Here is a 27,895-nt window from a genome sequence, read left to right on the forward strand (position 1 = left end):
TACACCTATAACATGTGGGGCACATGGAAGGAATCTAATTGTCTAAACTCATGAAATGTAAGAATTAGATCAGAGACACCAGAATTTGTTTTCTGGCAAGACTCTGTAAAACACTGTCGAGACCTACCATATCTTCGGTGGGAAATCTGGCAGATAAGAGAACTTCAAATCTATTATAATTAAGACAGGGTGCTTGGCCAGACAGTTAATCCACCATGCCACCAAGGAGGAAAATAAATGTTTTGCTGATGGCGAAAGAATGGATGAAAGAACAGGCTTTATTGAAACAGGAAAAAAAAAATAGTATGAAACATTTTGTGTGATATATCTTAACAAGGCACTTGAGCAGTGTTCAACACCCAGATTACTGCAGAAAGAACTAGGGGATTCAAGTGACCTAAACAGGGAAAATATTGAATGAAGTGTCATCTCCACCGAAGCAGAATGGAGCAGACACTCCCATTTTTAGAAAGATTGTCTGATCGTTAAATTTTTCTTATAATACCTTATCAGCTCATTTTACATTAATTTTTAATTTTTTTAAGACCATCCAAAAGTGTGAACTCTAGCGTTTTGCTTCATGATTTTCTTCACTGCCACTCTCAAATGCTTTAAAAGGTGACAGTGGAGCAACACAGCTTATAATGACTGATGTTTGGCTGTCTCCTCTAGCTTTCTATGCTCACACATCTTGTGTTTTTATTTTCTTCTGTGTTGTCCATTGGTGTGATTACTTCACTGGCAGGACTTTGTTATTACAAAAAGACTATAGGGATGACTGTTTTATCTCATCAGCAAGGAATCAACTGCTGTTTGCAGCTTCTGCTGAAGGAGAAAGCTGCAAATGAATGAACAAAAAAAAAAAAAAAAAAAATTGGGTTACTGTTATTTCCATTAGGACCTTCCCTACAGGTGGGTGTGAGTGCAGGATGGCCAGAAGAGAGCAGAGCATCCAGAGAAACTCTTCAAAAACCTGAGTTAGAAATCCAAGTATCTGTTATAATCCTCCCAGACTCTTAATTCTGGTCTTGACCACTGCTGGCAAATTTCTATAGAAAGCTGGGCAGATTCCGTGACACTAGATGCCAAATTCTGTGAAGGGATGCAGAAATACATTCCTGTCTGTTGTTAAATAGATTCCTTATCCACCTGGCTGGCTTGAGTCCATAACAGCAAATCCAAACAGCACAAAAGGTAAGGCATCACAGCAAAACTGAAGCAGGAACAAGCATTAGTCTACAACAGTTTAATATTATAATCCTTCCTTCAAAAGGCATTTAGACTTTGCATGGACGGGGAGGAGGGTTTGCACACAGCAGCGTGGAAAGCTTTACCCACCCTGTGCCCACCTGCATCTTTGTACTGACTATCCTTCAGCCATGCCTGGTGGCATGGCCTGATGGCATTTTTAATTATTACAACAGAAAGCAATTGTTCATGCAGAAAGATCAGAAAATGCATATGCTGGAGAGATTCAGTTATGGAGCTCAGCCTCCTGCTAGGCCAGCACACTTCAATTTAGAATTACCAGAAAAGATGCAACTCCAGCATGAATTCCTGTCTTTAAAATACTAAAATGAACAAGATATCACAGCCTTGAAGTGTTCAAGGCATTCTAATGATGATGAAGGTCAAAGACAAAGTGCAGACTTGTGGAAGTGATGAGTTGTCAGACACTAATGTAATGCTTATTTCCACTGAAGTAAGTGGACTGAAGCTTAGAGTGGAAAAAGATGGGAGAACGCAGATGGGCTTTTTGGTGCTGCGAGAAGGAAGGACTACAGTCAGCAGTAACCCAAACGACATTCCCAAGCATGTAAAATATTGCACTAGGTCTTACTATAGCAACAACAAAAAAGACTTTAGCAAGTTCTTGCTAATGTTTGGGTAGCACAGCTCTGTTTGTACTCAGTTAAAAGGAAACTGTGAAGGCAAAAGTTCTTTATTTTCTCAGTGTGGTAATCCCAGACACAGCATAACCAGAGGTTTCTAGGCTTTTTATTAAGTCACTGCTGACAGTGATCATCGTCTTGTTGTGTAGCTGGGAACCAATGTAATTTGCAAGTACACAAATAAGGTAATTCTGCAAATTAACTGATGAATTCTTGAGTCTTTTGCCTTCTAAAATCCATCACTAAGATAATAGATTGGCAGGAGAGAAAGGGAGAAATTCATTTGCAGAAGCTCACTAGGCTCAAGATAGATCCCTGCAAAGCTTGGGAAAACAGCTTTCTGTGGCTCTGCTGACTTCCTGTTTAATTACTTAGCCAGACATGACCTTGCACAACTTCTGTAATACAAGGACTAGGAGGTCTTTTGTGGTAAGCAGAGCCTATAATAACTCTGTTCTCTAATCTCTGTTTCTCTAGCTGATGCCACCCATTGCATAACTATACATATCCCTGAAGAACCTAATTGAGAAATGGCTTTGTGAGGGGATAATAACATTGGACTTGTAGGAAGTAATTACACAGGAACAGTGTTACTTGTCTTTTTATTGTTACATAAAAATACTGTTATCAGAAACCTCATTTCTACTCACATGCCCTTTGGGTTGGCAGTTGTTACGTTTGGTCCCTGGAAGAAGGAAAAACCTAAGAGGCTGAACAGAGTGATGCTATTTACCTGTATTTTTCATGCAACTGGGAGGTGTGTAACTATTCAGTTGTATTCTTGTATGCACCTGGGAATCTGCCATGTATGAAGGCATTCCCAAGGAACATGAGTGTGAGTGGCAACTTAGGAGAGCCTAGCAGGGAGTCTGTATACTTCTGGAAAGTGAAACTACGCTGCTTGCAGTGACAAATGGCGAGAACTGAAGGAACTGGAGAAGTAGTGACATAGCGGCATAATGCAGTGGATTGTTTCGTGCTAAGAAACTATTTCATTACAAGCCCTGCATTATATGGTTCTCTTGTTTTGTTTTGGAAAGCACTGTATAAATAACAAATATTTTATTTTGTATTGGTGATCTGACAGTTTAAACTTGCATTGCAGGGAACAATGATATTATTTTTGAGGTGCATCACATCATAGATGTAGACTGGGGGGGCTGGTCGTTGGTTGGATTTTTCTTTTTTGGTGGTGGGTGTTTGGGGTTTTTTTTGGTGCTAAATATACCGGTAGTATGCAGTTCAGGAAAGAAAGGAGATGGTCCAAGTTCTGCCACATTTTGTTGAACAACATGCAGATACTGTGATAATCCCTTTAGCTGTTGGAGTCATTCACACTTCCACCCTTATCATACCCCTCTAGGATAAGCACAACCTGCCCCTAAATCTCATGTCCTGAAAACACAATCCTCTCAGAGCACCTGGCCATAGCTGCTGCTTCCAAATGCACAAAAGTACTTTGACGCCACTTGCACATCAGCTTCTTAAATGTCTCCCTCTGCTATATTTGCCTTTACAGCAAAAAAGCTGCTCTGCCTTAAGGGATGAATAAAGCCCCAATGGTTCTTAATTGCCTTCTTCCCTGTCGTGGTTTAAACCGATCCACACAGCTCGTCCACTCACTTCCCCCCCTCTTGCCCTCCCCGTACACCCGGAGGGACAGAGAGGAGAATTGAAGAGAATGCAACTCCCACGGGTTGAGATAAGAACAGTTTAGTAACTAAGGTATAACACAAACCACTACTGCTACCACCAATAATAATAATGCTAAAGGAAATAACAAGGGAAGAGAATACAACACCTCAACACCAGCCAACCGATAACTCACCCAACCCCACCCGACCGAGCACCGACCCATACCTCGTCCAACCTTGCAGTTTCCTAGCCCTTCCAGGGTAACTCTCCCTTACATCCTGGGCATGACGTGCTGTGGTATGGAATACCTCTTTGGCTAGTTTGAGTCAGGTGTCCTGTCTCTGCTTCCTCCCGGCCTCCCCTCCTCCCTGGCAGAGCATGAGGCTCAGAAAGTCCTTGGCCAGAATAAACATTACTTAGCAACAATTAAAAAACAATCGGTGTTATCAGCTCTTTTCCCAGGCTGGAAGTCAAAACACAGAGCTTACACCAGTTACTAAGAAGGAGAAAAATGGCTCCTGGTAAAGCCAGGACATTCCCCAAGTGGCTTGGGAGGTTGTTTGCTAACTGGCTGTAATTATCCTTTATTGTAAACTAACTAATGTACACTCCGATTTTGGTGTGATGATGTTCATTAGCAAACATCCTGTTTTGAATGTGTATGTATTCTGGGAATGTTCAGTCTATTAGAATGGACTGATTTCTGTCACAAGTGTAGGTGAAACACCCTGAAGAACAAACCTGTACGTAGTAACTGATCTGAAATGAAACCAACAATGTTAAGGACAGAATATCAATGGATGGTCAAGTTGCAGAGAGGATTTGCATGTGAACATTTTCTAAAAGTGAGATACAATTTTTATTGTCCCCAAAAGATTGTTTGATGGGAAGTTTGGTTATGAGCCTGTGCTTGCAAAAGATTTCTCCCCATGGTCCCTATTTGTGGCATAATTTCTTGTTAGAAGTGAAGAAAGGATTCATCTCCTGAGCGGTACTGTTGGTGTTTTTGTGATGGAAGTGGGATGCTACTTTTGCACTCAGGAAATGTGGATAGAATGGAAGCTTCCCTTCATACCTTGACTCAAACATAATCTATAATTTAAGAAAAAGTCTGAGTCCTAGCAGATGATTTTTCTTGCTATTTTCAAGATACTCAGCAATGTGGACTGATCAGTTTTCAGATGGATAAATGCATGCAGCATGTAAAACTGATGCTGAATGCTTTTTAACAGCTATAGTTCCACCATCTGCCTCCTGCTCAAGCCCCTGTATCTGGAATTTTCTTCCCTGTCTTCCATAATAAAGATCATTGAAGTGGGGCTGCTCCCCCAAGCACAGGCTACTAATAGCTAGTAATATTGATTGCTGGATAATGAAGGAGGCAACTTGTTTTTTTTTCTGTCTAGTGAGATTATTCCAGTCAAAAGTATGATTTGAATTTCCAAGTGACTCTCTGTGGACATTCTTTTTATCGTAAGAGAGGCTCTTTACCCAATGCAGAATAATAGACTTCCTTAGTGGAGCAAACTACATCAGGAAGAGATGCTCTCAAAATTGTACAGGTGGAAAGCTATTGCTGAAAACCTTGTTCCACAATAGCCTTTTCAGTTATATTTCCTCTTGTATACAAGCCCTTTCTCAGAGCATTTTACATATAATTCCAGAGAGAGCACTTGAACACTAAGCTTGTGCACAGCGCTCACATCTCAAGATACCAGGCGTTGCAAGTGCCTGATGATAGAAATCAGCCTGATGAGCATTCATATGCCTGGTTTGGTTAATAGAATTACCTGATGTATTCTAATGTGCAAAATAGTTCTAACTGTATATGAGACTACTGCTTTTTCTGGGTGTTTTGATATTTGTCTCACTGAACTGGATGAGGAGGCCGCTGAATAGAGAAGTTGTAGAAATGGAAATAAGAATTAAGTAACAAAATAGAAATATGTGTTTAAAAACAAAAGGCTCACCTATTGCTCATGGAAGTATTGGGGTATTTACAGGAACAAAACCTTTAAAGGCTTAAGAATGTGATGTTGCATGCTTAGGAACTTCAGCTAATTTCCGAATATGACAATTCCCACATGTGGAAAATTGCAAGGAAATAATTGTCATGCTATTGAGTCCTGTCCAAGTTGCGCACATCTTTGAAAGTTACTCTAAGCAAATCTAATGATACCCCTGGATACTACAGACTATGAAATAAGTTTCAAAGAGCCTCCAAAGTCTGTGGGCTTTTCAACCATATCAGGTGTTTATGTCATTTGCTAGTTACAGGCTGTGCTTCCATCCTGCCACTAGGAACTTTAAACGCTGATCTGCCAGTCTGCTAAGGAAAATTTTCTTGCTATTTTTTTTTTAAGTCAAAATGTGACTGTAAATCTTCCAGGATTTTTTTTTTCTTTTACTCTTTTTTTTTTTTTTTTTTAAATATGGTGATAGTTATGTGAGATTTAAAAAGGCAACCATTTTCTATTGTTCCATTTACTTTTCAGAAATACTGAAAGGAAAAATAAAAAAAAATGCCTATTAGATGGTATTTTGTATATGCTGCAGACATACATGTGTAAGTATGTGCACAGGGGAAAACAAAATTAATGCAGTGTAAAACATGGTTTTATCTAAAAATTCAGGTATCTTAGCAGCAAACCTGCTTGAGAAACTGAGATCCTTTTATTTAGTTTAAAGAAAGATCTCTCATGTCAGATATAAAAAGTCTCCTTTGTTACTCAGGTGCACTAAGCAACCAGTACCTTTGCTATATGCATTACTGTATCAGGCCATCTCTGTGTACCAATGTACATATGCATACATAAATACATCTCTATGTATGTGGGTAAACAGACTTGTAAAGTAATCTTAAGTTACAGTTTCTGTATCTGCTAGCTACTCTCATGCACTTTCAGCCTTTACCCAGAAATGGAGCTTGCCAGCTTTTTCAGGCTTTGTCTCTTTTTAAATATCCATTTGCATACATGGTATACCCCAGTTCTTACCTTACCTTCACATCATTGATGTTCATCCTAGTTCCCTCCTTCCCAACAAAGATGTCATCTATGTCAACCAGAATATACCTGTCCAAGGACAGGGTGAGCTTCTTCCCCGATAGGAAAGAGATGGCATCAATAAAGATCAGTTTGTGCAACCAGAACGTCAAGTTGTTTCCAAAGAGGACTCTCTGAATCCCATCATGAAGCCCCAAATCTTGGATGACAGTTGCATACAGAGTAGCCTTTGGCAATGCTGCAAGGTGTGGTCTGGAGGTCTGCAGCTCAGTTAAAAGAACAGGTTGATATGTGGAATGGTTAAACTGGAAAACTGTCCAGTCTTCGCCAGGCAGTGGACCTTTTTCAACCCTTGGTGCTTTGGTAATGCGCAGCAGGGGAGACTGAGAGTTTACCATACAGTCTTTGAGGGCCACATTATTGTAAAGATGTAATGGCAATCCTTTCAATTTTGTACTGGGGGAGCTGTTTTCATTGGCTTTATGAAAACCAATTATGCTAACACTGTATTCCACACAGTATTTTTCCAGAAGTTCTCTATTCCATGAGTCCATGGATACATACTTTAAAATATTCTCATATATAACAATCGTGTATTTTCCTCTTCCACTGTCTGTGAGAGGGGGAATCTCCCCCTTAGCTGGTGCAATAACCATGTGGTACTGAAATCTGCTGGACTCGAGGATGGCTATGATGTCTTGCCCCAGCTGGGAGTACTGGCTTTCCACAAACAGGAGGACGGTGGGATCAGTTTTAGATGGATCAATTGGCTTAGCCGTTTTCAGCTCCACAGACCTGTATGGTAGAAGCTTGAGGTCTTCACAGTCTACTTCTCCAGTGGTTTCCACAAAGCCCATTTCCTGCTTGTAGCCGGTGTAGAGGTAATAGGCAGAAATGACAATACTTGCCAAGCAGAAGGTTGCCAGAAGAATGACTAGTGTTCTGAAACTTCTGCGGAACTTCACAATTAGACTCATCTTTCGCAGGACTTTCAGCTTCTGTTGGACTTGCCGCTCTTTTGGTTCTCTGTTCCTAAAGTACCATAGGAACGAGGAGATGCAGAGGTGCCAATTCCCCTTCCAAGATGTTCATGTGACCATTGCAGTGCATTTATGAAGCTGTCAGGGATGTTATGAAGTTGCTGGAGTAGGAGGTCAAAGGATCCAGAAAGCTAAATTGTAAGAGGTTTTGTCAGAAAGCAGCAGCTGCCAATAATCAATGAAGAGGACTTTTAACATTATCTGCAACAAGGAGCAGAGGAAGAGTAAATAAAATAAATTCCATAAAGCAATTAAAAATGCATGTTGGTAAAATCGGTGATTGGTACTGGTAATCTTAGTTAAGAGGAAAGTTTATGAACAGTTTGAGGAACACTCGGTGTCACTTGTTTTTTTTTGATGTATTAAGATAAACTGCATTAAAGAGCTCTCCCATATTCCTAGGGTATAAAGTCTGAACATAACTTTTTGAGGACACGTATCTTTTTATTTATGGACACTTTCTATCTAAAATGGTTCCTTGCTATCACAAATGTGAATGACTGAAGATTGCAGGACAAAATTAGGATAAAGTAAATACTTTTTAAATACTGGGCCATGTTCCATGTAATTTTCAAACTTCAGAAGTATTTTGAAAGGGGCAACAAATTCTATGTTGGACCATGAAACTAATGAAAGTGAAGTGAAAGGCATGAGAGGAGTATGAGAAAAGATTTGCAGAACTTTTCTCTCCAGTTTCCATTCTGTACCTGGAGTTGTCAGTACTTTACAGCCCATTTAAAGGCTGTCTGAAATGACTCCTCTAGCTGAAGGACCAGGACTTCCGTCTGTCCCTGCTGTACTGTACGGCTGAAGTGCAAGGGGTTTAAACCTGATTGCCTGGCCAGCTCTGAAACCCTTGTGCAATTCCTGGTAGTTCTACCTAAACTTATGAAAAAATACTATCGCTAAGAGTAAACCACATGACTCAGAGGCAATTAAAAATAACTAAATAAATAGCCAGTGCTGCTCTATGGGCTGACACAGGAATTAACATCTTTCTGAATTATTTATATTGTTTACTTATTGGAACAATGTGAGACTCTAAACAATGAATGATTTTTTGAGCTGAAAGGAAGAAACATTCTAGTCAGGTAGTTGTTAATTGATGTGTCCTCCTCCATTAACTCATATTACACTTTTGAATTTCATTCTGGAAACTATTCTTTCATCCTAAACTTTACACCTAAGACTGGAAAACGCTTGTAAGAAACTGAAAAAATCATCTACCAGTATATTTTAGGAGTCTGGTACACAGTTCTAACAAACCTCTTGATTGTGTTGGTTCAGGATCTTGAAAATGCAAGTGAAAAGTTTTATTTTTTCTTGAAATGCTTTGTATACTCCTCTCCTACTGCTTTTGGAAGCTTGTCAAGCAATGAACAGAATGCTAAAGTCGTGAATTAATAAGTCTACTTGCCCATGAGAGGCTTGTTGATGCTCTCACAATACAGAGGGAGTTGTTGCTGAGGCTATTTGTGACTTTGCCAGGTTCAGAATTCTATCTGCTTTACCTTTCTCAGAAGCTTGCCAAGAGATAGTACACCTGTATGGTGGGCAAATCCATCAACAGCCCTCCTTGGCCCTCAATGGGCCAAAAGGTGGGCAAGGTGGGTAGTTTATCAGTGGACAAAAGTTAACAGAAATGAGAAAAAATTGTTCTGAATTTAGTAATGTCTCACATATAAGAAGAAATAAAAAGAAATCACACCTCTCACTAGGAAATGAAAATCACCCTGATAGTTGTAAGAATATTTGCCCCCCTTTGCTGCTTCCCTTGTTCTGCAGTTCTGTCTGCTTGCTGGAATCTTGCTCCCTATTGAAACTCCAAGTAAAATTTTATCAAAAGATAAAACTGTATCAAGTGTAATATCCTCTGTGAGGCCATGTTCTAGATTTGGTGACATCGACAAGTCACTCAGCAGGACTCCGAGGGTTTATTGGATCTGGAGGATTGCTCTCCGTCGGAAAGGTGGGTAGTCTCCCCACAAAACAGCTAATTGCACCAAGCCTTAAATTTGTTAGCATGAGACAGGCAGGTATCTTGGAAACAAAAATTAAAAGCCCCTCTCGGATGCTGCAGCCTCTGCTTTGTTTCAGCACTAGAGGGCAATGTTTTCTTGCTTTTTAGCAGAGGACACCTGCAGTCTATACACAGAGCAGAGAGCCCTGCCTGCTGCCAGGCATTTTCCAGAAGAGTCTCAAAATCCTCAGGGCAGGTAAAACACCTTAATTAAGACTCTTATGTGTAAAAATAAATAAAACATAGGACCTCTGCTCTAAGAAATCTGCCACCAAATCACACTGAATGCTTACTAAATGTTTGAACCTACACCTGGAGTGCAAGAGAATAGCACGCCCGGAGAGCTAAATTTGCATGTTTTTTCCTCACTGTTCTGTCCTGCTGGATCTCCCAGGTACTGACGTTGCAAGCTGTCTGGATAATGAGCCAGATCTTTGCTGCTGCTGTTGCTTGTATTACTAAATGTAATATGCAAAACTAAGTGGAAATGTAAAATAGGAGAAGCTCCTGACTTTATAGCAGCCAAAGCAAAAATATGGTCTTCATTCCAAACTATTTGATCCAAATAACACTGGTAAAATCTCTTCCAGTTAAAATGCTAGTAATCAGATTTAATATAAGCTTATAAATCTGTTGTATGTAAATGGTGTAACAAGTGCCAATATTCATGATTATCTAAATGTCTAAATACTAGAACTGATGAGGAATTTAAACTACAGAAACCTGGCATTGGAGCAGATCTCTCTTAGTTTGTGCATTGTGTTTGAACTGCTCTTTTGAACTGATTATACTGTTAAAAAAAAAAAAAGTGTGAAGTAATTAAAGTTTATGAAAATAAATCAGCTATATTAGCCATTAGTGGGACATTTTCCAATGCATAATTGGAAATTAAGTGTGGTTTGTGCCTTTGAAACTTTCCCTCATAAAGTTCAACAGCTTTCTATTCACTAAGAAATTCAAATATCTTAGGAGTATTGCTATGCTATATTCATTTGAGAAACATGAAAATAGGCTATATTTCATAGTTAGTGTTACTAATGTTAGTTTTATTTTAGAAACGGCTCGTCTGAGGTCCTGTATTCCTACGGTCACCAGTCAGCATTCATTGACTATTCAGGGGTAAAGCCCAAAGCTGTCTACACTGGATCGTGGTTACACTCATCCAGATCATGATGTAGATCTTCAGTCTTGCATTCAGCTGACTTCTTAAGCATGGGACCTTTCCTCAAAGAGAAGATCTCTGCAGTGTATCTTTGTTGTGATGCATCTGCAGCAATTGTAATTTTTCTTTAGTTCAATCAGCCAAAGAGAAACAGAGGTTTCAAAATTGCTGCCTCCTTATTAAACACTACTTCCTGCTTCCCCTTAAAAAATGCATTTGGTTGATGATTAAAGCATACTGATTTTGAACATTGATTGAGTGGGAGATTAGGACTCAACTGTTTAAAACTGATGGCAATATAGTGAAGAGAAACAGTCTCATATGAATACCATGTGTTAACATTGCATCAGGAATCAAAACTGATTCTATCGTGGTCCAGTTCCTATACTCAGGCTTTCTCACAGGGCTTAGTGATTTAACAAACATTTTGATCAAATTAGGTGCAACTAATCAAGGTAGGACATACATTGCAGAAAACAGTTACACATGGTGAAAGTAGCTGTTAATTGCTCATAAGGGATAGCTGAAATAATTATCACTTGGGTAAATGGGTGAAACTCCATTAAAAGTGAAAGTTGCTGCCTTCTATCATCCCTCTGGAGAAAGAGGTGATAAGTGAGCAGTTTGGCTCTGGCAGGAGGCTGCCAGCCTGACCAAAGGGCAGGGTCAGAGCATTGTCTTGCAGGGCTGTTGTAAAGCTCTACTCCTTTCCTTACCCTTTCTTGTAGGTAGGGTAAGGGTCTCTGGTCTAGTTCAACTTGTGGAAAGCAGAGATACTGATGTTAAGCAATAGTTGTATTTATCTGCTCTGTGGATCAAGTTAATAGACTTTGCATCTTCAACATGTAAGAGCATGTTGTTGATGGCAGTGCAGAGTAGAGGAGCAGGATGCTTGCTAGATTTGTATCACTGCAATACAGTTGTTCCCAGTTTCCTGTCTGCACCAGCATGCAAGGCTGCTCTTGTGGAATGCTCTATGAGTAATCCATCTGGAGCCAGGTCAGAGGTTTCTTTCCATCCTACTCCAACAGAATTCAGAGTGTCTTTGTTTTCTATATCTAAAATTTCCCTTTAGGCTAAAAAAAATATTGTGAACTTTCCACTTTTCGTTCCTTTATAAGCTTGTATGACTTCTGCCATTTATTAGAAGCCCAATGATCCATGAAACCTACTTGCTACTCCTTACATATGACTACTTATTCAATATAGAAACAAGCAAACTGATTTAAGTGGAAAAAATTGCTCCTGTTGACCGTTAGCAAAAGTTCAGGGTTTCAATTCATGCAGAGGGAAAACAGCTATTTTTCTCTGAAAAGTTTCCAAGAGACTTTTTTACTGATCTCATGAAACTTGGGCACTTCGTGAAAGTGTCCTTTTTCAAGATTTGCAAAGTTGCAGTGTGTTTTGTGTTTATAAACAAGCTCATAGCTTGTCATAGGTTTTAGAACACTCTTTTGCCTAGGATAAGGGCTTGTAAAAAGCTGTTGCAGGTCTTCTAACTTTGTCCTACCTCCACCTTATAATTTCTGAGTGGAGAGGCTGTTCAGCACTTTCATGTCTTGTTTATTTTCAATGCATAATTACCTCTAAGTTAAACCACCAATATTCCAATATTTTCAAAAATTTGATCAGTCTATAATGCACATGTAATCTTGTGTGATTCTAGAAACCTAAATGATGCCATAGGTTGAAGTTGATAATCAATGAATATAAAAAAAAGTGCTTCAAATACCTCAATAACTTGTGCACTCAAAGCTGGCATGGTTGTGTGCATGAAACAGTACTTAGAAGCTAGCTATTTGACCCTCTTGACTTCTATATTTCTTTGGCTCTAAACTCTTCCAGATGATTTCAGAACTTGGAGATTTGAAGAAAAAAGGCTCCCTGATGGAAAGGCAGCTAAAGGTGTATTTGGAGGTAGGTTTCATACATATATGTATTCCCACATGTGTACAGGTATGTGCGCACACACACCCCCCCCCACCTTACAATGTGTATAAGATAGTTGGGGAAAGTGGGGTAAAGGTACTCAGGAAGCTGTAAACTTTTCATGCTTGAAAATCTGATAACATCTGATAGCTGCAGACAGATTCATGCAAAGTTAACCATTTGTCTCTCTTCAGGACCACCAAAGTTGATCTGGATTTATCATGGTTAGTATTGTCAAGTATGATCTGCAGCATGCTAATAGAGTGGTTTATTTTCAGTGTTTTACTTGTCTGTGGACTGAGTAGGGGAATTGTGATCAGAAAGAGCCCTGTAAGAATTATTTCTATTCCTTTAATACTCCTAAAGCTATACAGATAGCCACCACTGCCTTGCCACACGTCCCGCTTTCTGGAACACACAATGATACACGTACTGTTGCAACAGCATACAAGCAAACATATTTTGTTCTCATTATTTCACATGTGATCTGAAGTAGCTGACTCATCAGTGGTTTGGGTTTGGGGATTTTCTCTTATTGATGCTTTTAGACAGGTAACTATAACCAGGCTAAGAAAGTTGGGACTATTCATCCTGGAGAAGAGAAGCTGTGTGGAAACCTCAGAGCAGCCTTCCAGTATCTGAAGGGAGTCTACAAGGATGCCAGAGAGAGACTCTTCATCAGGGACTATAGTGATAGGGCAAGGGGTAATGGGTTCAAACTTAAACAGAGGAAGTTCAGGTTAGATATGAGGAAGAAGTTCTTTACTATGAGGGTGGTGAGGCACTGGAACAGGTTGCCCAAAGAAGTGGTGGATGCTCCATCCGTGGCAGTGTTCAAGGCCAGCTTGGGCTGAGCCTTAGGCAACATGGTCTAGGGTGAGGCATCCCTGCCCATGGCAGGGGGCTTGGAACTAGAGGATCTTGAGGTCTTTTCCAACCCTAACTATTCTATGATTAATGAGACTCCTCACAAAGATATTCTACATGAATCCATGGGACCTTTCTACAAATATGAACTAAAAAGACTGTGAGGAAGGTATTGTTCTTTCTGCAGATTCACACAGAATTGTTGCCTCCTTTGATGCTCCAGACCATATGTAAGACTTTTTTGCATTGCTTAACTCCCGGGAGAAATTTATTGTAAGACCCATTAGCTTCTAACAGTCCCACAGTCATTTGGGCTACCTGGAAATGCACGTAAATATCGCATCTGTGGTGTTTCAGTGACATTTTCTTCAAATGTCACAATTTATCAGTGTTTTTGAATGCAAGTAGTTGTAATATTCCCTCAGAATTGAGATTACTGAATTCTTGAGTGTCAGGTGTGAAACTAGTAATAATAAATGTATAGTCTTAGGAGGACCATGCATGAAGGGAGAACGTGTACTTCTTGTTTCTTGATAAAGTGGCTCTAGTCACCATTGTAGCAGGTAGGGGTGTCCTGGGTTCAGCAGTAGCAGTCATTTTTCTCCTTCTTAGTAGCTAGTGCAGTGCTATGTTTTCATTTTTTGGCCTGGGAAGAGAGCTGATAATGCTGATGTTTTTAGTTGCTGCTCAAATGTTTGGTCTGACCAAGGACTTTCTGAGCCTCATGCTCTGCCAGGGAGGAGGGGAGGCCGGGAGGAAGCAGAGACAGGACACCTGACTCAAACTAGCCAAAGAGGTATTCCATACCACAGCACGTCATGCCCAGGATGTAACTGGGAGTGACCCGAAAGGGCTGGGGACTGCAGGGTTGGACGAGGTATTGGTCGGTACTCTGCTGGGGGGAGTGGGGTGAGTTATCTGTTGGCTGGTGCTGAGGTGTTGTATTCTCTTCCCTTGTTATTACCTTTATCAATATTATTATTGGTGGTAGCAGTAGTGATTTGTGTTATACCTTAGTTACTAAACTGTTCTTATCTCAACCCGTGGGAGCTGCATTCTTTTCAAATATCCTCTCTGTCCCTCCAGGAGCAGGGGGAGGGCAAGAAGTGGGGGGAGTGAGTGAATGAGGTTTGTGGTTGGGTTTGAACCACGACAAGGGGTTAATGACCACATTCACCTTTTGTGCAGCTCCCTATGTGGCAAAAATGTTGTGTAACAATATCAAAATATATCACTTTATCAAAATATACATAATGTTTAGATACTATTAGGCAAAACATTTAGCTCTGTGGCCAGACTTAAAATAAAAAATCTTCTCAGTGCTCTTTCTAATAAATGTGTCATCTTGCCTGAGTGATTGTAATAATATCTATCACTTTTCACCAGTAACTCAGTAAACATTCAAAAAAGCTAAATAACATTATTCTTGGGTAAAGGCTTGACTTTTTCAAGGTCATTTGACAGACCCATAACTGAGCTGGAAGCAATAGACACTTAACTCTTGCATACTGACCGTCCACAAACAGATGTTTGTACAACCTTCACAACATCAGGAGAAAAATAATTGAACTTCCAAGGATCAAAATAAGGTTTTGAGATGATCTGAAAGCCAGAAGCCTATTGCTGAAGCCATGATCCAGAATGATCATGATCAGATCCAGAATGTCATGGCAGAAGGTTGTGGCTGAAAACACAACAGAGATTTCCATGGTACAAAGTTGTGTGACCTACAGGATCAAGTCCTTGGAGCTGATGCTTACTTTCCCAGTGGAGTTAGTGGAGAGTGCAGGTGTAATGAATGTGCTGTGGTTGACCCAGCCCTTTTGAATGAAGCTGGTGAATAAGAGCAGTCTTCATATGTTTTCCTGAGACAGCCTGTAAAATATTCCTTCTGACTTGATGCAACAGATCTTCTGATCTTGCTTGGTTAATGGCTCTTCATCACTTCTCAATTCATACTTTAATGCTTCAATTGAAGCCAATTTAAATTCTTAACTTTTCGAATAAAACTTTAGTGAGATGCTCTATCAGATATTTTTTTACTGTTTTCTACTTTTATAAGGCTGTCAATTAGCCATCCAGTTTCAATAGAATGATTTGTGTGGTGAATTCAGTTGAGAGACAGCTTTTGTGCAATATAATGGCTGTCTAACTCCTTAAAGTCAATCAATGCAGTAGTCAAAATCTATACATCTTGTTTGATTATATATAGAAGCTAAGGCATGTAAAAAAAAAAAAAAAAAAAAAAAAGCTTTCTGTGGTTCTATTAGCATCTAGATAACTGCAGGTTTTCTGTATCTGTATTTTGAAAATTTACCGAGGATTACAGATTTGCTGCATAGCTATTGAAACTTTTCTTTTTGGAGCTTTCTTACCCCCAAAAGGTTAAAAGCTCCATTTTTAATGAAGGGGCCATTTGCCTCCAAAGACATAGTCACAGGCTCTGGAACAGCTTATTAGAAGCTAAACTCTTTGGTCTTTATACTTCTTTGGTTTCCCACTCTTTGGTTTCCTATTACTTTTATGGGACTGAAAAATATTTGCCCTCATACAAGATAATTAAAGTGTCCCCATCTTTATATCAATGCCAATATATTTCACTAAATAAGATGCTTTGTAGTATCTGTATCCTGTCACAGGGACTAGTTGTGAGAAAGTCTGATGTGGTCATATGTCTGCTAGGAATTAAAAGGAGGCCACTAACTTATATGAGAGAGAGACTACTGCTCTCACATAGTAATGTTCTGTTACTAATGCACAGGAACTCTATTTAAACCCAGATAAAAGGACTTTGTACCTAAATCCTTACAGCAACACATTTACTACATGAAATTTGAAGAGGTTTACTCTGAGCTTACTCAGACCAGATTTCAGTCAGCTAGAGACTGTTTTCAAGCTCTGGGTACATTAACTGTCATTATAATAGCTTCCCTATGGTTATTATTTAAGTAAATTCTACTGAGTATGCCCTCCCCATTTTCATCCATGTTGGCTGACAGGTTTTGTTGTTATTGAGAGGATTTGGTAGAAAAATAGATAGGAAATATAGTGAGTTGAGTCCCAGCATCATCTAAGTTGTGACAACCTAGCAGGTCTTAGCCAGCAAGTAGTGGTGATGGCAAGCAATGGATTTCAAGCAAAGTAAGACAAGCACAGTGAATGAAGACAGAGTGGCTCCCCACATGCCACAGTCTGGGTTTTGTGCTTTTCTAAAAGTGTGCTTTTGGACTTCTAAAGAGCATCGTTCTGAAAAGGAAAATTCAAACAGTCATTTCTACCTCGCTCATAAAATACTTGCATTAATCACTGCTTTATTACATGACAGTTTTGGGGCAAGAAGTTATAATACCTCTCCTGTCTTTTTCCATAAATATTTAAATTGCTTTAATTAGACTCTTAGTCCAGACTAGATTCCAGGCTGTTGTTCAGAAAACTCTGTATCTTATTACAAGTTCTTTAAAACTAGAAGGATTAGCTTTCTCTAGGAACCAGTTATGGCTGCACATATTACTGTTGTCAGTAAAACTAATCTAGATGGAAAAACTTCCTAATGTTTTAAAAATACTACAATACCAAACTCACTTGAATGTATTTAAGTAGTTCAGACACTGCAAAGCAGACAAAATAGTCCAAGCAATGTTTATGGAAGATATTAATACAAATTCAACTTCTTTTTATCTTTAAATGATTGAATGGGTATTGTTTGCCTGTTGGGAAGAAAGATGCCTAGTGGTGAGAGGAATAAAGCAGGTAGCCAAAGCTGAGTTTAGTTTCTTTCTGCCACCAACAACATGTATTGCCTTCTGTAAGCCACTGATTTTTTCTTTTTTTTTTTTTTTCCTTCAGTACTTCAATTTTCCAGTCTGCATTGTGGGAATAATACCCATTTCTGCCTTTACATGGACAGTAGCTGTAAAATGTTTGAAGTTGTTCGTGTTTGATCAAATGTATAAGGTGTGGATATTGCAAATGGTGCATATAAGAAAGCCAGTACAAAATTCATGCTGTCATGTGCAGCCACATGTATGTACAGTGTTTGCTTCCTTTTCTTTCTTAGTCTTCATACCCTAGTTAAATAGCTCTATGTTTATTTCTGCCACTGTTTTGTGGGGCTTCTCTGAGAGAAGCCACTTTGTTCGTCAAGTGGAAGATGTCTTTTGAGATTTCTGATGTGTCATTTGTGACCTATAGATACTGTTTTGCTTTTGGTTTATAATATAAACAAATGCTTTCTTTGGAAAGATCTAATCTTTATTTTGTCTAGATAAAGTTCAATTTAGAAATGCCACTAGTAGGGTAAGGGTCCTCTTTGGGAATTCAAGGGACTTTTTGTTGAGTCATGGGAAGCTCAAAGACTGGAACTAGAACTAATGCCATTAGAGCTATGTGATAGAATATTGAGGCTTTGATTAAACTGTTTTGATGAAAAATCTCCAAGTCTGAACTACCAAGGCGTTAACTTATTTTTGGAAGCAGAGTGTTTGTGACCGTACAGCCCCTGCAGCAGGCTGGAATGAGTTGTTTCTTTACATACCTGTTCTCCCCTGTGGGCTCGGTACACAACTATGTGGTGTTTTCTAATATTAATCTCCAGTATGCACTTGGAAGTGGAAATCCAGCTTGGGTTTCTATTTTATGGTAAGGTCTTACAAGCCAACAAAATGATGGCTCATTAATTGACATGATGATACACTGTAATCATAAAATTCTAGTTTAGACACCATATGCATAGATAATTAATTTTCTGCCTGAATGTACATATTTTCCATGGAGGAGAAGGCTTTCTTGGAGGTACTTTAGTTGAAAATCTGAATGTGCAGAATGACTGCTGCTGATTTGTGCTGGCACGTGGAGCTTGCTCCAAAACTGATTAAGAGTTAGTCCTATGGGAGTCTGAGAGTGTCAAGAGTTGGGGCATGCACTGTTTGCTTTGTTTGTCATGTGGACAGTACATAACCACAGAGGCCTCTTGATTTTTAATTGTGATTATTTTTTTCTTTCTTCTCCCCCCCCCCCCGTACAAATTACAGAAACATGAACTGTTGCAGGTAATATAGAAATAGTAAGGTGTGGGAATAGAAGGTGCAGTTGATGTTGTGTTAGAATATGAAGTTCCAGAATCACTGCTTTTCAGTTACTAATGAGATAGAGTGACCAATTCCTCCTTAAGGTCTGTCAATTCAAAACGAACCTGGACCCTCAATTGCTAACAGTAGTTACTGGTTTGTACTGTGCCCTGTGCAGGAAGGAATTGCACACCCACAACAATGCAATTGTGTGGGGTAGGATGGTGAAACCATTTAAAATGGCACAGCAAATACAGTCTACTGACTAGTAATGAATAACTTTTTAAAGGAAGCTCTGAGGGCTTGAAAATGAAATGTGACCAGTAAGTGTCATTTCTGTATCTTTCTCAGAAGTCTAGACACTACTGCATTTTCCTCTCATTTCCAAAACTTTCTTTATGAATCACTGACCACCTGCCCTCCCCTCTGGTAGTTTAGGGGGTGATAAATATGCCAGTGAGAGAGAACAACTTCAAAGAATACCCTGAGGATCTGGAGCTTGAGCTCTGGCCTTCTCCTTGCAAAATATGGTCCCATGCAAAAAGAAAGGATGTTGGAGAAAACATCCCCTGAAACTAGAACATAGAGGTAGGTGCATATTTCATGGCTGACTGTTTTAACTTTCCAAAGTCGCCTCTTTTATGGCCAGCAGCTACTATTAATTATTTATCAGAACACTTATTTATACACTAAAAGCTAAATGCAGTCCTTTCAGTGGAAGCCTGGCAGAGTGCGGGCTGAAATAAGTAGCTGTGGATAGTCCTCCAGGAGGATTTGTTTCGTGCCCAGTTGTGCTCAGGGAAGAGCCCGTTAGCATTATTCTGTCTGCTGTGTGTCTGATAATGATTATATACATATGGGAGATTAAACCCCAGCCATTAGTAAAACCCTATAGCTGTAGATGAATCAGCCCTGAGCATTAGCTCTGCGTGCATTTCTCTGTGCTCTTGTGGGCTGTGACAGGATGGCAGATGTCCTTCTCATCCCATGGCTGCTAAGAACTAACTTTGAAGTCACAAGACTGTCCTAGCAGAAATTCTGCACCAGCAGCTTTGGGTGCAGAAGCATGCACTCTGTAAGGTTACCTGGAACATGGCCTGGGACAAATGCATCAACAGCTGTGCATGTGCAGATTTGAAATTGTTGTCTCTGTTACACTGTTTTAGGGCTGTGCTAGGGAATACCTTGTCTTAGTGTGTTTTGGGGGAGGAAAGAAACTTGCATGGTAGCTTCCCTGTGACATGAAGAAGCAGGGAAAACAAAGACTTCCCTAGGTAGTGAAAAGCAAACCAGAGATTTGGCAAGTTTTCCCTTGGCCAAGCTAAGTAAGCCATTACAGTTCTTACTTTATCAGCTTCCAGGGAAGAGGAGGGAACCCCTTTCTTTTTGCTTCTTTTCTTGTGAAAGAAGCTCACCCTGCCCTGGGTTTTACTTCTGTATTTGTGCTGGCCCTGCAAAACCCATCCTTACAGCATATGGGGGAGGAACATTTTGTTCATCTTTCCTACACTTTGGGAAAGCAGTTGGGACCCTTCCTGTAGCCGGAGGGAAGGAAATAGGTGTAAATACTTCTTTCAGAATTGAGTTTACATCATCTCATCACAATACATCTGGTGCCAGTTGTGTTTTCTCCATCAAATACTGACATGGTTGTGCTGTTGCCATGTGATTCTGGTGGCAGTACTATTTAGATAAAATATTATTAGTTTTCTATAGCAACTGTTAATTTCAGAAGAATCTGGGATTTCATTGTAATCATTACTGACAGTCTTTATAATAAGTGTTTGGGATTGACATGCATGGGTTTCATTTTCTTCCAGCAGCTGAGCTTTTTTATAGCCCAAATCAAATTTTCTGATTTAAATGTTGACATAGATAGAAAATAATAAGTTTTTTATCTTGCACTCTTCTGGCTGGCTTACGCTTCATGAGGGGCATTGCTTTAAGATCTCAATAGGAGAAGAAGATTTGTTGCTGTAATAGGGGCATTCTTCAGCCTTTCTCCAAATGTGAGACTTCATACTCCAAACAATTTCCAGCACAGAGACCCTCTTTCTCCCATAGTCCAGTGCTCTAATGGTCTTCAACTGTGTCCCAGGCCTGAGAATAGGGGATCTGCTAAACTGCCACCTTACACTGTATTCCTTAATCTTTGCAAGTGGTTTCAAACCCAGGCTCCCCTCACCTTGGAAAGCATGGAGAGCCCTTGGCTCATCTTGAGCTCAGCACCCTGTTCCTGAAATGATTCTATAGGCAGGGGAAACAGCAGTTTTCTGCACAATTATGAGTTATCCTTTCCTTCAGCCACCCACGCACCCAGCTTGAAATGCTTTGCTGCTCTTGGCCCAGGGTTTGCTTTGTTCAGAAAAGCCAATTTTTCAGCCATGGAAAGCAGCTTCTTGGATGCACCTAAGAAGCTGAAGCATTATGAAAGCTTTGCAAAGTAAACACTTGATGGAAGCAAACATCAGTGTATACATGTGCTGAAGCTCAGCCAGCCATGTGGTTGGAAGCAGTCAGATCAAAACTGTAGGCTAAACCAAAGATTTCTAAACAGAAATTATCTATTGGGGCGGGGGGGGGGGGGGGGTAAGAGATCATTATATCCTTTCCCTTATTGCTTATAGAAAAATACAGTGAGAAACAAATCTCCTGGTGGCATATGGTCAAATGTAATTTGTAACTGAAAACTCATAGTCACAACTACTGGTAACTCATCAGCATTTTATTTGATGATTGCCCTGGGTTTGCAATATGTATCCATGTTTTCCTTCAAGTATCTCATTATACCTCTGAGATAATTCCTGTGCTGTAAGGCTTCAAAATAAAATAATAATAAAAAAAGTCTTCACTATTAGCATATTTTTCTCCCAGTTATACTGAATAATAGTTGAACTCCAGCAAAACTCATGATTCCTGCATGCTGCCACATCAGCTAAGTTTGATCAGTGCCATTACAAAGAGCAATATAGCAGATATCTCAGCCTCTAAATATCCATAAAGTTTTAATAGGACTTCCAGAACTTTATAGTGTGAGCTACCAGGGTGTTCAGACTGAAATGGAATTATACATTGAGGCATATGTATGTATCTGCGGTCAGTCACTCAAGCATCCTGATCTGGGCTTAAATCTAACCCTTTGGATTTGATTTACTTGAAGGAAATGTAAGTTAGAGGAGTGTTTGTCTGGCCTCCCAGAAAAAAGTGCTGTCAACAAGACATTAAGATACATCTGCTTTTATTTCTAAGGCTTTCAGACATTAGGCATTTATTATGAATCAAAAAAAATGGACATGTTTTGAGGAAATGGCACAAAAACTAATACACAATATTAAACTTCTGCACAGAGCAATGCCATTAGGAACATCTAATCTAGTTGAGCAGATCATATTATTTGAATCTGTAAGATTCAGAAGAAAACTGAAAGCCGAGAATTTCCTTAGTTAAATGTGACTTGGCATTCCTCCTCACCTTCCCCCCCTTCTTTAGAGCAGCATTTCAGAAAGCAAGTCAGACAGACAGTGCAGCTTGGCTGGTGGTAAAACTTGCATGATGAAAGTATACAGACATGATGGGGCAAAACAGAGAAGCACCTGGCAACATTCCCAACTATTTAAACTTTATGAACAAGGAGATTCTGCTATTCTTCCACAAGCTGAACATCTTATAGCAGGAGGATCATAAACTGAAGAGACGGGGTGCAAATTACTTATATCTTTTTTTATCTTCTGCTGTGGTTACATTCAGAGATATAAAAGGCAGAATAACCTGCTAGGTGGGGTAGGCCAGATTCTGCAGCATTTATTCACAGGGAGGAAGAGTCCAATCAATGTGATTGAGAACTGCAGAAGTTAGTAAAAAATGACATAGTAAATTCCCTAGGGAAAAGAGAACTTAAGGAGTGTGGATTTTCTAGTGCAGTGCTTGAAGGAAGGAGACTTCCTCACCTCTAAACATTTCTCGCTTGAGTGTTTATTCCCAGCAGCAATGACTTGGAGCCAGTGTGTCAGCTTTAAAATAAAAAGGCAGGGCTGCCCCTGTGTTCTGCCTCTGTAGTCATCTGAAAAGCAAACACTGATTTCTCCAGTTTACCTCTTACTACCTGAAACAATACTTGCTTCCACATCATGAATGATCATGCTGCTTAAAAAGAAATGTTGCTGACAGATGTTGCTTGGATATCAAACCGCTGGAAGATCTATGTAGATCTGTGGGTCTTGGGTTCCTCAATATACAGTTACTCTGACAATAAATAGTTCATGTTTACTATATATCCCCGTAAAGCTTTCACATTGTCATTTTAATGCACTAGTTTTGCTTAAATTTGCTAAATGGTAGCAAATAAAAGCAAAGTGTATGAAGTAGATGAAAGAAGAATTGCAGCCTTATTCTCTTTCTTTCCCCATGTAACTCCCATGCTATAACTTCTGTTGTCTTTCATATATTTAGTCAGACAGCTGTTTCCCCATGCATCTATTTACGTCAAGGGCACTTGCATGCAAACATGGCAAAGATTATCTCAAACTTTCAAATAATCCTTTGATTGCCAGGTTCTAGGCAGCTTTCTGAAGTACTTACTATACATAATCAGGCACTGTGTGGATATTTATACCTGTTCATGAGCTGTTTACTTGTCCCTGAGTATAGGCACCATCTATATAGTTGTGTGAATATATACCCAGAAGTATAGTTTAAGGTAGCAGTATGTATGTGCAGAAGCTGAACAATAGCTTACCTAGAGAAGAATTTCTCTTCCTAGCGTGCAGGAAAGAGGCATCTGCTATTCAAATCTCTTCACATGGCTCCAGGTAAACTAGGAAGTTTTCAATTGATAGCAGCTGTCTGAGCAGCATCCCAGGAAGATTCCTCTTGCTCCAGCCCCAGTAACTGAACTCTACCAGTACAGTCACATCTCATTTATACACAGACTCCTTTTCAAAACAAGCAGCCAGCTGGAATGATTCAAACCTCTGTTCAGCACACTGTTAAAAATGCAGCTTCCTTCTTGGATGTGGGGATTACACCATGGAGCAGCCAGGCTACAACAAAAAGGCTGTGAGAACTATTTAATCACCCAAATATTGGCTGCTCCCGTTACTACTACCGGCGCTGCTGCTGTGCCTCCTGTTTGCTGTAGTCAGCCTTCCTCTCCCTCATATCTACAAGAGTATCAGGGCGGCTTTGCAGGGTTGTGATTGGCAGAAGCAGCCAATTCCTTCAGCTAATCAACCCCCAGACTTTCAAGGACTCTGAGCTGCTCTGATGTCATTCCAGCCGAGGGGGAATGCTTCATTTGAGGACTAGGATGTGGCGGCAGAGGCTAATTTGGAGATGAGCTGCATTCCTCTCCCGCTGCCGTGATTGATTAGATGCTCCAGGAGGATTTGCATAATCTGTCATTGTGCAGTTGGACCACCTCCCCTCCTGCCTGCCCGCCCAAAATGCGGGAGGAAAATGCCACTTCCAGCTTCTGATTTTACACGTGGAGTCTGTGACTGAAAGCCTAGGGAAAAAAGGAAAGTTGAAAGAATCATTTTTAGGTAGGAGAATCTTCGAGCCCCGCCCTCCCCACAGCTCCTCACAGTACCCCAGATGCTAAAGGAGGCTCAAGAATATTACAATACTAGAAGACTTTTTGGTTCCTACTCTTGTTAGGTCACTGATAAGATCACCTGGTAAAACAGGAGGTAGCTCTTAATACATGGTCAAAATCAAGCAGAGGTTGCTCAGCAAGTTGATTACCGGTGATCTCCCTGACAGCACCTCTAGGTGAATATTGGCAAACATGCAGCATTCAGAGGTGTATTTTCCTACTGCACGCAACACAAATTACATTTATTTGTTGCATAATTTCTTATTAACATTCTTTATCTCATCCAGCTGGAGATGAAACCTACTTCCATAGCCAAGAAACATGATTATTATATGACTTTAAATTATATTACAGAGGAAAACCAAAACACTTTCTATATTAAACCCCTTCAATTTTACACCAATCAAATTTTCAATTTTTGCCAGCTTGGCACCTTTCACTCCAAAACCATTCTTTCTACAATATACCTTGGAATTGAAATTCAGCTAATTTTGTGCAGCATATGTGAGGAGAAAATAGTTTTGTTCAAGGAGACTGGAACAAACCCTTTCTGAGATGATGAATGATGCTGTAAACTCAGATTTGAATCATAGGAGGTCAGTTCAAACTTTCATGTTTCCAAAATAGTGTAAATAAATGGTATTCATGCAGTTTACTGTTTACATCCTTCAGCTGGGTCCTTCTCCATGGAAAGCTATTTGCTCTCTGAATATCCAGGTTTCAAAGATGGTAGATATTCCTAGCTCAGGACTAAATTATTCTTTCTGGCTAAATTAGAAACTAAGGGAAAATTAAAATTCAAAGTATGTCTGAGTAATTTCCTGCAATTTTTGATTACAAGGCTCTCACTGGGGGTCTCTTAAAAATGCCTTACACCTATGGCTGGCTCTGGATTTGGGATTTATTTTCCAAAGACTGTTGCAAAGGTTAGGTTTGGGGTTCCCACTGCAACTGGGTGGTGCATGGGTGCCTCCTTGCATCCCGTGTGAACATCAGAGCTTAAATCAGTCTGTAACCAAAACCTTCGAATCAAGTGAGACATTCTGTTCCCAACATAAAGAAGACTTTCTGGTGCAATTGGTCAAAGGCCACATAAAATGCGATAGCTTCCTATTACTAGTCTGATGGTGCAAAGAGTCCAGTGGTTTTGTTCCTCTCTCTGTTCATATACTTGACTCTTAGCTGTACTGTCAACACTGGAGACATCCCTTTGAGCAGAAGGGATTGGCTGCAGGGTGCAGGTGTGCTTCAGGACAGCGCTTGGCTGCTGCCAGATGTACCAGATGTGGTGGGAGCAGCACTCTGCCCCTTTGAATCCGCTGCCGCAGATATTCCCAGGGTGGGCCGGCAGCTAAGTGGTTATCCATACCCTTGAGAAGGTATTTTAATTCAGATGCTAAAGTCACTCTTTCACATAGACTCCCTGCTTAGTACTATGTAAGTTAACAAGACTTTGAATCAGATTTTGGTTTTGGAAGGGGCATCTACATTTACACTAACGGCAACTACTGAAAATTCAGCATCCTTCTATTTAGATGCTTGAATCTAAAGCTAATAGTCTTTTATTCTAAGTACTATCAAATCACTACAATGTCTATGCCACTATTTTTAACATATTTGTCTTCACAGCACATTATGGGTAGAAAAACACCATTCCTGCAATTCTGTGCTTAGAAACATGATACAGAGCAAGTGACTACTTTCAGAAACTAATATGTAGAATATATGGTCTCTCCCTGCTTCACTCTTCTAGGCTAGTTGAAAACTTTCATCGAGATATTTGGATTGATGTTTTGTTGTTGTTATGTCAAGCTTTTGTTTTCTCTGACTGCCCTCAGTTTTCTCACCTGTTACTGAAGTGCTCTGGTGATACTTTAGTAGGTACTCCCTACTTCTCCTCTCAAAACCTACCTTGCAGTGTGAAGGCCATGCTTCAAAATTAAGTTGACTAGGATACATATAACTGTCTCCTTCAGCTAGAAAAACTTAAACAGTCTTTACCAAAAGATGGCTTTTGACATTGACGTTCATAATGAGTTTAAAAAAACAAAAAAATGAATATTGCTCCTTTAGCTGCGGAGACTTCTTATGAACTGCCCTTTAATTTAACAGCAGTGTGTCTTCTATTAAACACACAGAGTAGTTCTGCAGCTGGTATAAATTGTCAAAACGTCCATTGATTTCAGAGGAACTATGACAACTTAATAGAGTTATAGATTAGTCTCTAATTCTCTAGCAGCTCCTCAAGATATGCAGAACTTAATTACACTCACATCAAAAGTGCAAGAAACAGAAACAGAAAGGCGTAGCAGAATGATGGTTTTTTTTCTTTTTAGAGTATTCAAACATATTTCATTGAGAAAAGTGTTTTTGGGGTTTTTGATGTTTCAACAATTTGTTAGGGTTTTCAATATGAATATTTTGGCTCTGCCCCAAATTGTGTTACAAATGTGGGGGTGATATATAGATACACTTGGAGCTGAGTTTCATGTTTGTCAACTCAAGGCATTCATGTCTTCTTCTGAAAGTGCCTGCCTTGTCACTGGTTATTCTTATTTCCCAGATGACAGTGGAGAATATGCTGCTAGTAGTCCACTTAAGCATGAAGCACTGATTTGAAGCAACATCAACAGCAAAAATTATGCAAAGTCCTACAAGCAAAATAATAAAAACCATGTAAGCATTAGATTCTCTGACTTTCACCAGCTACAGTTTCTATTCAGCTTCTGTTATCCTCCACTGTTTATGGTTGGACACACTTTTGCAAATGATGAGGGCAAATCAGTGCATACCAGTACTGTAATGACCTTTATCTCAAACTTTTATCCCTTTGTAAAAGAACTTTGGTACCCTAATTTGGCTTTGTTCCTGTAAGGCTTCAGATGTATTAGTTTCAGAGACTGTGTTGGTATAAACTTATGTTGAAGTATCTCTTAAACCAACATACATTCATTAACATCTGGCATTAGAGCTGCTCTGCATCTTTGATGGCATTACTCTTTTATGTCTTAAGTACTTACCCAACCATAAAAATGTAAACTCTGGTCTCTTAAGTATCTAGATACTATCAAAGCAAAAAATGAGTTCTGCTAGATCCACAGTCTGATCTGTGTCACCTCTTCTTGAGTTATCAGCTCCCTGTGACACTGAGGCAAGGGTTCATGTGTGAGAGAGAAGTGTGTCTCTGTGTATCCAGAAAGCCATTAGGGCTCTTTGCCACAATTTTCCTTACAGAATCCTTCCTGGGTTCAGCCTGAAGTAAGCAGAAAGCTTATGGTAAATAGATGGGGCTAGGACTGGAGCTTAGGAAGAGAAGAAATTTTTCCTCAGGCCACGCTTCAGTGTGGCAGGAGAGATTGAAGCACCGGGGAAGGTTATATTCTGTTCAGCCCCCCTGTGATTTGTGTTTGTGCCCGTAATGCCTTAGTAATGTACGGGAGGTGTTTTTAATCTGGTCTGCTTTTATGAACACTGTTCTTGTGACCTCCCTGCCGATACACAAGTCAATGAATATTTGTAAAACCTTACACAAACTAGAGTAAAAGAAGATCCAGTTCATCAACTGCCTCACTCAGAAAAGCTTGCTGCTACCTCCACTGCATTGCAAACTGTTGCAAATATGAACATTTGTTGATCTAGGAACTCTGGTAGCACTCCCATTTCCCCTTTCTGTGGAGGTATGAAGA

The 27,895-nt window shown here is 39.8% G+C and overlaps 1 protein-coding gene across 8 annotated transcripts in view; it reads right to left on the reverse strand.

The window, feature by feature from the left end:
* LOC136017777 (bifunctional heparan sulfate N-deacetylase/N-sulfotransferase 4-like) overlaps window positions 1-23,757 on the reverse strand; it is a 115,619-nt gene extending 91,862 nt beyond the window's left edge. For 7 of the 8 annotated variants that reach the window (XR_010614078.1, XR_010614088.1, XR_010614093.1 and 4 more), the window contains exons 1-2: window positions 23,352-23,757; window positions 6,529-7,773 (exon numbers count right to left, since the gene is read on the reverse strand). Coding sequence is in view for 2 of the 8 variants with exons in the window: in XM_065686383.1 (XP_065542455.1) it covers window positions 6,529-7,509 (981 nt within the window). In the remaining 6 variants the exon portion in view is untranslated. The remainder of the gene's footprint in view (window positions 1-6,528; window positions 7,774-23,351) is intronic. The other variant, XR_010614083.1, reaches the window with a different exon arrangement.
* Between the last annotated feature and the right edge of the window lie 4,138 nt (window positions 23,758-27,895).

This window comes from Lathamus discolor, chromosome 1 (genome assembly GCF_037157495.1).
Source record: "Lathamus discolor isolate bLatDis1 chromosome 1, bLatDis1.hap1, whole genome shotgun sequence".
NCBI classification, from domain to species: Eukaryota; Metazoa; Chordata; class Aves; order Psittaciformes; family Psittacidae; genus Lathamus; species Lathamus discolor.